The 11,372-nt window shown below is 53.0% G+C and overlaps 1 protein-coding gene across 1 annotated transcript in view; it reads right to left on the bottom strand.

The window, feature by feature from the left end:
• Positions 1–11,372, bottom strand: part of BCR (BCR, RhoGEF and GTPase activating protein) — a 116,527-nt gene that overhangs the window by 8,891 nt on the left and 96,264 nt on the right. The window contains exon 16 of the mRNA XM_023528163.1: positions 9,138–9,269. Within this exon, the coding sequence (XP_023383931.1) occupies positions 9,138–9,269 (132 nt within the window). The remainder of the gene's footprint in view (positions 1–9,137; positions 9,270–11,372) is intronic.

The raw sequence follows: 11,372 nt of genomic DNA on the forward strand, positions 1-11,372 counted from the left end.
GACCCCCAACTCCGTGTCCTGCCCACCCAGGAAGGAAGGGGGCAGGTGCTGTTCCTCCTGAACCCCAGGGAAGGGAGAGTCGGCACAACCGCTGAGAGTTTTAAAAAGGGAAACGAGCATGTTCTGCAGGAGACGCCTTTCCCTTTCCCTCCCAAGAACAGTAATTACTGAACCCCTTTTCCCTCGAGAACCGAGGACTGGTGAACGCAGCGGACGTCCAAGCAGCCCCTGGGGACACCGCAGCCCACCGCAGCCCACCTTGCCCTTGCACACGAGGTTTCGGATGTGGGTCCACAGGGCGGTGCCACGAGCACACAGGTGCTTTTCGGCAGAGGCCACCCGGCTCCGACCGGCCCGGCTGGGGTGGAAGTACCGCAGGAGGCTCTGCATGGCGGCGGGGGCGGACGGCGACTCTCGCATCCTTGGTCCTGCTGCTGCTGAGAGGCCAGCACGGCTGAACAAGAGCATGGGGAGCCCCGGCCTCCTCATCCTTTTGACCAGGCTTTGCAGGAAGCCCCGCCCCTACGGCCTGGCTCGCCAAGGTCAAAGCTTCCTATCATCCCTGGGTTTTCTACTTTTTTGTCTGTGTGTGGAAAAAACACCCCCACCGGCAGCCTACTGGTTACGGGAACTCCGTTGTGTCACCGTTTTTTTTCCAAAGCCCAGAAAAGCCAAGCTTCCTTCTCAAGTGGCTGGTTTCCTGTGGGCAATGTGGCGACACTGAGTAACATGGCTGCCTGGCCAGTCCCTCTCATGGCAGGATGTGCTCTGGGGACCCTCTGGGGTTTGCACCACCCCAATAATGGCATGCACCGCCTCAGACAAACTAATGGCAAAGGACGCCCTGCCCTCTCCCGGACAGCTGGCCCACTGATGAGAGGGGTTCAGTGCCATCATCCACCCGAAGCCTGGAGGTTCAGACCCACCATCACCTGGGCCCGGAGGCTGCGGCATGAGCTGGCCTTCGGAGTGAGACCTGGGCCAGAGTGGCGTAGGCCCCCGGCCTGCGCAGTGGCCCTGGATAGTGGCTCTGGTGGGAAAGGCCAGCTCTAGGCTGGCTCGGTTCCAAGGAACAGTGTGTGCTGAGCAGCGCGGAAGCAGCATGAATAACACGACGATGAGGCTGCGGGTTGCTCAGGCCAGACTCAAACAACATTCAAGGCTGGCGTGCTCTCCAGAGCAGCTATTTAAAACGCCAGAGAAGTAAACAAGTGGCAATCTGGAAAAATAGATGACTTGAGGGGAGAGGACCAGGAAATGGACATCTCGGGAAAATGTGAGAGTGCTCTGGATGCCCCCTCAGGGTCTCAAGGCTGCAGTGACAACCATGCATGCTGCTCAGGGACAAGGACTTGGGGGGCAGGGGGGTTTCTGCTCACACTGTATTCTCTGGAGGATGGTCTGGGCCCTGCTTGTCTCCCTAAGGTTGGGCAAAGTGAGAGTCTCAGAGGAACATGTGTGGGTGGCAGGCCTGGTGGACCACTGTCCCCAGGTCTGCTTAGAAAAGTACCCTTTGTGTCCTCTCCAGGGTGGCAGGGGTGGAAGGTGCCAAGTCCAGGAGTGCTGCCCGAAGCAGCTTGGCTGAGGACTAGGTGCTGTCCTGCTTGCCTGGTAGTGGGCACGACCAGATGGGACACTCATGGACAAGCACAGGGCATCCCTTCACCCAGCCCTGGCCGAGGAGGGTCAGGAGGGAATGCCATTCCCTCTTCACTTGCCTCCCTGGAGAATGAATTCTCTTCCACGCCACTGTCCCCACCCAGGATGGGCCAGCAGGGCTTCCCCAGTGCTCTTGACTGAGAGCCACATGTATGCACCGCAATCTACTCCCCGATGGAAGTGGGGGGCTCCTAAGGGACAACCGGAGAACCTCCCTGGGACAGAAATCTGGTGGGTTCTCCTCTCGTTACCACAGCCTGTTTCTTGAGCTCCATCCCCTACATCTTTAACTTTGTCGCCTTTCTCTGATCCCAACCAAGATCTAGCAACAATCACATAAAGCAACCTCCCCTAGGATGGCTATGATCAAAAAGACAGAACAAAACATGTGCTGCTGAGAATGTGGTGAAATGAGCACCCTCACTGGGGATATAAAACAACGTGGCCACTCTGGAAAGGTTTAACAGTTCCTCACAGTTACTCTTGACTGCTTAACCCAGCTATTCCACTGCTAGGTGTCCACACAGGAAGAGTGAAAACATGTCCACACAAGGACTGGTGTGCGCACGCTCACAGCAGCACTGTTATAGCCCCAAGCTGGAAACAACTCAAGTGTCCGTCGACGGGTGAACGGACAGACAAAACATGGTATATGCAAACATATGACATACTACGATACATCCGTAAAAGGGGATGAAGTACCGACACTTGCTATGATGGGGATGACCCTCAAAAACATCATGCTAAGTGGAAAAAACCAGTCACAAAAGACCGCATAATAGAGTATGATTACATTCATATGAAACGTGCAGAATGGGCATATCTATAGACAAAAAGCAGAGCCGCCTGGGTCTGGGGTGGGAATAGGGAGTTGCTGTAAATAGGAATAAGGAAATCATTTGGGGCGGGGGATGGAAATATAAAACTGTACACTCTCTCCACAGTGGCATGGCAGTGTTACGCTCCTTCAGGACAAATATCGGGGACTCTGTACAAGAAGGATTTGCTCATATAGTTACATGTTTATGACTGTATAGCCTAAAATCTCCCTCAAATGTTTGTTAAAAAAAAAAAATCACCCTCCTTGTGCAAGAGACCCCTTGGACCATCCCCCTCCAAGTCTGTGTTAAGTGACAGTTTCTTTTTTTTTCCTGCTCATATCCTTGAGACATGGGCCACATCTCATCTATCTAACCTCCCCGCCCCCACCCCCCAAAGCACCCAGGAAAGTACTCCTCTCCCCAGGCACACGAGAAGCCCTGGCATGGTGAATGACCACGTGGACAGAACATGCACGGCCCTGAAAGAAGCCTCTGTGACAGCAGAAGGGACTCTTGGTGCCCTTATAATAGCAACCACCGTCCCTGACCACTTAGCTAAAAGCCATGTCTTCCCCTCACCCCATCTCCTTCCTGCCTGATGTGTCTCTATGGCTTTTGTTTTCATTTTACTGTTTGCCTCCTGAGCTAGAATGTAACCTCCTCTAGGACAGGCTTTTGTCCATTTTACTCACTGTAGTATCTCTGGGCCTGGGCACATATATGTATATGATATATAACATAAATGTATTTAATGTGTAGATAGTAAAATATACATTGGCACAGAGTGAGCGTCTGCTACATGCGTGGGAGCTGCTGAGAATACACGCCCACCCTCTTACAGGTGGGGCTCTGAGGGGTGGCTGTGGGAGGGTGGGCGGAGTTGAAGGCTTCTCCACCTGCACCAAGCCAGGGTCAACTGCGCCCTCCGTGGTTGGGGTTGCCAAAGACGGGGTGATTTGCCGATTCTGGCCTCCCATGTCCATCCCAGCACCTCGTGGACATTTTAACTATTTAAAAAATGGTGGTAAAATAGCATAAAATGTACCATTTTGTCCATTTTTAAGTGCATAATTTGGCAGCATTAAGTACATCCTTGGTGTTGTGCAACCATCACCACCATCCACCTCCAGGACTTTTCCATCAACCCAAACAGAAACTCGATGTCCATTAAGCGGTAACTCCCTATTCCCACCCTCCTCCAGCCCCCGGTAACCTCTACTCCACTTTCTGTCTCTAGGAATTTGCCTATTCTAGTAACTTAATATAAGCAGAATCATACAGTACTTGTCCTTTTGTGTCTGCCTTATTTTCCTATGCATAATGTTCTTAAGGTTTATCCACATTACAGCATGTCAGAATTTTCTTCCTTTTTTATGGCTGTATAATATTCCACTGTATGGATGTGCCGCATGTTTTGTACCGACTCACCAGCTGATGGACACTTGGGGGTCTTTCCAGTTTGGGGCTGTCATGTGAACATGTGCAACTCCACATTCACACAGCTGTTGCCAGGTCCTCTGGTGGGCACTTGAGGTAAGTGCCATACAACTAGCAGTTGAACAGGGAGACTGTCCCAAAGTGGGCAGACTTCGCAGCCTGGTGAGGGCTGGGGTGCAGGTGTCAGGGGATCCCCCAAAGGGGCATGGTTGGACCCATTGGCATGTATCTAGCCATGTTTCCAAGCAAGAGGCAAGCAACCGGGCTGGGGGAGAAGACTGGCAAACTACATGCAGACCAAACACCAACTTCAAATAAAGCAAGGGTCAAACCACAGACCCCGGGCCCCAACCTCACCTAAGACTCATATAAAACATTAAATAAACAAACCCCAACTCCAATGCCCCCACTGGAATGTGAGTTGCGAGCCCAATTATACAAAAGATCAGGAGAAATGGGAGAAGACAAAATTCTAGGACTTTAGATATAACGTTATCCTCTAAGAAACACGACTGAGACGATGTAGCAACAGAAAATTCACAAAGAGAAGAGAAAAACTGCCCACTTCCCCTCCTAAAAGATGCAGGCTCTGTAAGAGGAGGGTGAAGGGTCCACCTCCAGAACCTGGGATAGGTGAGCTGGTTTGTTCAGAGCATCAGGTGCTGGCCCAGAAAAACAGAAGGACACAGTGTACAGAGTCCTGGGGTGCCAACTGTCCAGAATGCATGCACTCGGCTGTGGTGTGCATAGAGGTGCAGAGGGCCTGGCGAGGGTACTCTGTGAGCCTGTGCTGAGCTTCAGCAGACCTTCTGAGCAAGGAAGATCATCCCAGTCCATCCTCAGATAGCAAGAGCGCCACCCTAGTGATCATGAGCCTATTGCGTGCCAGGCCCCAGGAACCCCAAGAACAAGAAGACACCTGTCCCCAGGTTTCACAGTCCAAAGCAGAGAGGCTTGGGAAGGAAGGATGCTGCTGACGAGCTGAGAGCCAGAGCAGGCCCTACCCAAGGCGACTGGGTAGCTTGGATGGCACAGTTATTTAGGGAAAGATTGGAGACAGAGAAGCTTTCACAGGATCACTGAGTCTGGGCTTCAGGGGAAGGAATTTTTTAGGTAGACATGTCAACATCCTAAGCTCCAAGAACAACAGGAGCACAGGATTCATGGGAATGCACGGGTCTCAGTGTAGCTTGGGGTAAGGGCCGGCTGAAGGAGTCCAGTCAGTAGGCTGACCCATGCTGCCCGGACAGGACAGGGGCCTGACAGCACTGCCTGGGTGCCCCAGCACGTCCTGGGTCGGTAGAGCCCAGGACAGTTCAGTCGTGAGGAATTTCTTCTTTCAGTGGGGATCTGGCAACTCACCCACGACAGTCACTTGAAGGGCAAGGGTCGAAATCCGAGACTTAGGCTAGTGGTTCCTGAACCCTTGGCTCACCAGCACCATGCAGTGGAATAAAACCAGACTGATCTCGGACCCTAGCCTGGGGAGATTAGGACCCATCTCCCCAGGTGATTCTGACACCTCCTGCACAGACAGGCGTGTAAGCAACTTTGCTGGTGACGTGATTCTATTCTATGGCCCCTTGGAGGGGCCCCTCAGCGTCTGCCCTACCTCTAGCCCCCTGGCCGGCTCTGGACTTCTCCCTGGCCCTCCTTGGGCACTGCTGGGGTGCTGCACCTTCTTCGCCTAACAGGAGAGGCTCTCCACTCAACTTATGAGTTAAGGTGTATATGGGAGGAACATAGGCCATGCCATTCCCTTCTCACCCCCAGCAGCAGGATGTGTGTAGGGCCACACGCCCCTCCCACATGGCACTCTCGGAAGGCGCCTGAGGTTACTGGGAAAAGCTTGGTCTCAGGAGTCATGAGTACCTTCCCCCAGGCACACCCCACATGGAAAACAGCGTCTGTGAGGCTGGCAGAGGGTGAAAGAGGCCTGGCTGGGCGTCATCAATTCTCCTCCTCTGACTTCCTTCCTTCTTCCTCCTGGGGATCCCGGTTCGTTAACGAGCCACTGGGAGCCCAGGTCTCCAGAGGCCAAGCCAGTCGCCTACGGTGTGAGTCACAAATGCCCCCCACACTGCGCTGGGATTCCTTCCCAGCTAGTGATGGCTCAGGGGCCAGACTTCCCACTTATCCCTCCTGCCAAAGCAGAGACGAGGGGGTGGAGCCGAGCACTCCTTCTCCAGTAGCAATGACTACAAATAACAGCAGCCGCTGGCACTGAAGGCCCCGCTCTTACCGGCGAGGGCACAAGTTTGGACAGGAGGACCAACGACTCGCCCCAGGTCACAGGAGGTGTGGTGGGGCAGGGGAGCTGACAGAGTCTCTCTCTGACCAAACTCTAGCCAGGCTCCTCTGAGCTGTTTTCCAACTAGGCTTCATCCTTGGGCACCTCCTTGGGAGCCCAATTTTTGCAAGAATCCTGCTAAGTCTGTTTACCTAGAATCCCCCATCCTTGATATCTGATCACACATGACACCTACCCCCACTTTTCTTGATGTATTCAGAGTTGAGCCCCATCTTTCTTCCCTGTTGCAAAACCCTACTGCAGTTCTCCCTGCACATATCTGGACAGTCCCTGGGTCTGGGGGTGGGAACAGGAAGTGACCGTCTGTGAGAATGAGGAAATCATACTCTAAAACTGAACCACTGGTGATAGTCTATATTTAGAAAAAAATCTGCCTTGCTATTTCAACAAGTATCATGAATGATTTTCTTTTTAACCAGAACCCATATCCCTCTACCCAACCCTCTCTCCCCCCATCTCACATCTGGGTCCTCTTGGAAGGAACAGTGGGAGAGCTCTCGCCAAGAAGCACCCCACAGAGCACAACAAATGGAGGAACACGGTCTGGGATCAGATGGTAGAAAGGAGGAAAGAACCACGAACTAGGAGAGATTCCCCTCGCAGCCCCCCACAACCTCACTGCTCGCTCCTTCCCTGGGACAGGGTTAAGGCACGTACCTGGCACCCCTAAACTGTTGGAGAGCACAGGCTGTACATAAATAAATATTTTGTTTATATCCAGTAGGTTGTAGTAAAGAGTTTCCAAAAAGGCCTGATTCCACAAACAAAGAAGAGTATGGGTTCTTTTCTCTCTTCCATTGAGACCCCCGGTTACCTAGCAACAGCGCTGGTAGGCTGTGGATCAAATCTCACCACCCCCAGGACTCTAGTGCTGGAGCATTCCATTCCATTGGTGGAATCTGAGCTGAAAAAAAAGGGGCTGAGTACCCAAGCTGCTGGTGCCCTCAGCTCGCCGTGGGGCTCTGCAAGATGCAGATCAGGGTCTGGGTGTCGGTGAGGGGTGTCTAGGATGGGGATAGATGCCAACATGGAGAGCGGGGAGGGAAGGAAGCAAAGGGAGCACGGCGGTCGTTGAGTAGTAGGACAGAGCACGAAGACTGAAAGGACCAAGCTATGACTGTCACCCAGGAGGCGCTCCGACACATTGGTTCTCTAAGGAGTTCGCGGAACAGTAAAATCTGAAAAATACTTCGGTGTCTATCAAGAGTGGTCCGGCCCATCCGTGTGATGACTCACTCTCCACGGGACTCCCCATAAAGCCAAGAGGGTGAACAAGATCTGCGTGGAACTGTAGGGCTGGGTCTCAACGCATGTGAGTTGTAAAGCGGGAAGTATCAGCGTCACTCACGTAAGCCACCCCCACACAACACGCCGTCTGTCAAGGTGAGACCCATACCGAGTTCACATGAGGAGAGGCCCTGGTGGAAGGAGGGATCTCACTGGTCATAGATCTCTGATGAGGACCCCACAGGTGACTGATAAACATCGCCTCGCATTTCTGCTTCTTCCACCTGGAAGCCCTGCTGTACCAAGACCCCGTGAATGGCCCAACAGAACGCGGGACTGATGGGGAGCAAGGAAGAAGCATCCCCTTCTCACTCAAGATCTAAGCCACAGGCAGGTCTCGGGTCCAGGACATCCATCGAGTGGCCGCGGACCCGGAGCTGGCCTTGGTAGACCATCCCCGACTGAGAGAAAGGCCGAGAATCCTGCCTTCCCCGTGCTGGGCAAGGCTGCTGCGCTGCTCCCCAACATGCACCCCAAACCTTGGTAAACTCACTGGAGTATCACCCCAGATCGGTCTTCCCTACTACCTTGGGCCACCCCCACCTTAGGAGAGCCCAGCCACAGGCCAGCCGAGGTCAAGGGCCTGCTCTTTTAGGAGCTAGTGGGTGGTTGGTGGGGGCAAGAACAGGGTGGTCAAAGGGGGCATTTCTGCTTTTAGACCTGGTCTCAGGGTGCAGGGGGTCCCTGGAGGCCCTGAGCCAGAACTCTCTAATTAGTTTCCAAGGTGAGAAAACGAGTAAGTTCATTCCCCAAGAACCAGGTGAACTAGAGCAGGGTCTGGAGCCCCTGTGAAGTGAGGACACGCTGGTCTGAATGATGAGCATGTGGGCCCAGCCAGACTATCAATTACTCAGGGATGAGTCATTGTCTTTCTCCATCTTTCCTGCTGCTCAGAATTTCACCACAAAAGGATTTTTACTTCCTGCCCTTCGGGAAGGGAGGGGAGACTTTTAGGAGAACTCTGTCCTCCCAGCAGCACCTGGAATGCCCGACCCACTCTCCCAGGGCCGGAGGGTCCTGAGGGGAGCAGGGAGCAGCCAGTGCCTGCCTCGAGGGCAGTGTGGGGAGCATCTCCTTAGCTGGGTCTGGTAAGATGCCCCCTAAGTAAAGTAGATACCAGGGCTTTCTCCCATGGGAAGCAGAACGGTGCAGGTGAGGCCACAAGAAACAAAGCAGGTGGCGTAGCTCCTGTGTGCCGAGAAGCAGGGAAGCTGGTAGTGGGCTTCTAGGGGCTAGGTAAACTTCTGAAGGCTGAGGGCCGGATGGTTTTCCCTGAGAACTTGGGACCCTTGGCTGGTCGTATATGAACACTTATTCTTGGCAAACCAGGGGGCTTTATACCAATTCTTGGGGGGGATCTGTGCCTGCACTGCACCCTCTGAAACCCAGGTCTAGATGCCAGAGAGGAGGTGTCATGTGGGTAGACTGAGACTTTTGTGTTTCTCCCAGAAGAGCTGGCCTCATAACTACTTACTGCAGCCTACTGCACCACCTGACTATCTGCCTTGAGGAACTGAGGCCCCAGCTGGAAAAACAAGTTTAACTGGAATTCTTTGGGGACAAGATGGGCATAACAGGCAGACAGACAGACAGACAGGGGCAGAGGAGGGTGGCAGTCTCACCTGGACCTGGCCTTTTCCCATGATCCTGTCTGTGTTCTCGCCATCTTCCTTGGGAATCTTCATTTTGTTGTAACATTTTTCGTAGCATAGAATCCTCAAGGTCTGAGAGCCTTCTAGCTCGATCTCGAACTCCTGTAGCCCCAAGAAAGAAAGTCCATGTTCGCAGACAGGTCCAAGGGGCCCTCTGAACCACGGCTCCTCAAACAGCTTCCTTGCTGCCCGGAGGACCCGGGTCTTGAAACTCTTCACGTCAGTCCTGGAACATGGACCCTCAGAAGCTACATCCTTGTGAGCATCACAGTGTGGCCCAGTCTGAATGCTTCTAGAAGCTCTGAATGACTCAAACCTAATCCAGACCCCTGAAGCCAGCATTTCGAAGGGCAGTTGGTCCCTACAGCTTCTGCATTAGCTCAGGGGAGCTGGTTACAAATGCAGACATTCAATGGACTTTGTGTGATGAGGATGTGTCAACATAGGTTCGTAGGTTCGCTGATTATAACAAATGTCCCACTCTGGTGCTCTGGGAGGGGGGACACTGTGTGTTGGGGGAGGGAGAGACAGAAGGTTTAGTGGGAATCTGTCCCTTCTGCTCAATTTTGTTGTGGACCTAAAGCGGCTCTAAAAAACAGTCTATTTGACAGGCGGGGCGGGGAGAGGGCGGGGAGGCGGGGATCAATCCAAGAGGTAAGATAGGAGAGAGAGGGACTTAAGAGGAAAGAACTGCTCCCGTGGGCTTTCAAGTTGTCTGCTGTGGGTTGTGTGGTGTTAACTTTCTCCTCCATCATCCCACATACCTTCAGTAAATTCTGCAGTTCACACCAGCGCTTTTATGGGCATGGGTCCTTGATGGGGAAATGGAAAAGGGTGAGGGGAGAAAAAACAAAGCCAGGTATTTCTGAGCCTGAATGGGGGTGGGGAGGCTATGTGTGCCAGGAACATGTAAGACCCCCGGAGAACCCGCAGGAACAGCCAGGGTGGCCTCCAGGTGACCTGCTGCTGTGGAATCCTGTGCCTCAGTCTCTTGAGTCCCCACGGCTGCCTTGCACCTGGACCCTCTGCATAGTGTCTGGAACCACGCCCCTCCCCACCTCGCTGCCTGTCAGTTCACAGTCCTCTCACTCTCTACAAAGCTTTCTTTAATGGCTCCACTCGGCTCTGATCCTCCTTTGTTATAGCAGCCACACGGCCCTTTCTGCAGGGACGCCCAGAACTATTATACCCAGGTAATTCTATCATCTCCTCATTCTCTAGTCCCAGTGAAGCAGCAGGTCTAATGATCAGAGTAGTAGAGGCTGAGACTTTTGGGATGCTGGAGACCTGGGTTCTGGCCCCACACCCCACTAGCCACACGGGGACCAGGCAGCCAGGTGAGTCTCAGCTTCCTCCTCTGCAGAGAAGCAGGTGAGTGGCAGCTCTCTGCAGCCCAGCTGCCTTCGCTACGTCCTCAAGCACGAGGCTCTCGGGGTTGCAGCTGTTCCAGAAGCCTGGAAATGTCATCTCATGTGGATCTGGGGACTTCATCAAGACTGGCGTGGCTGTCGTCATTCTCCACTCCCCAGAGGCGGAAGGCAAGCTAGCTCAGTACGCGGGTTAAACGAGAGCTCTCCAAGGTGGAGGAAGACAGAGTGGCGACCCGCACACCCAATACCATGGGCAAGCACAGCAGACCTTTCCTCGATGTCAAAGCCCCAGGCTTCCGGAAATCGAAAGGTCACAGGAGACTCATTCCAACATTTGGAGGAAAAATGTTATGGAAATTTACTAAGTAAACACTAAGCAGTAACAATGACAGCACGAAAGGCTTTTTTAAGTTCTTTTTAAAAACACTTCTCCAGAAAAATAGATCATTTCTTTGTGATAGGGGAGGGAGGGTAAAATTCTCAAGAATAAGGAGATAAAAATCTCTTGGATGAGTCACACTCTCCCCAAGAGATTCCTGGAATGCTGGTGGCCTTGCCTGCAGGAAAAGCCATCAGGGAGCCCCTGAGGGTTTAGATTCTCTCCAAGGGCAGTATCTGCATCAAGAACTTGCTGGGAGCAGCACCTCACCTCATTCCAGTTGGGTTCAGTCGTGTCCCTATAGACACGCGTCTTCGCTTTATTCACAAAATATCCAAAGGAGTCCACCTCCAGGGTGCAGTACAAATCTGCAGGAGAGTGACACGAGAGGGTGACATCGCTGTCCCACACTATCTGCATTTTTTATAAGAGCAGGTACTATTTTTCAAATCAGAA

The sequence above is a fragment of the Pteropus vampyrus genome, unplaced genomic scaffold (assembly GCF_000151845.1).
Source record: "Pteropus vampyrus isolate Shadow unplaced genomic scaffold, Pvam_2.0 Scaffold23, whole genome shotgun sequence".
Taxonomy (NCBI): Eukaryota; Metazoa; Chordata; class Mammalia; order Chiroptera; family Pteropodidae; genus Pteropus; species Pteropus vampyrus.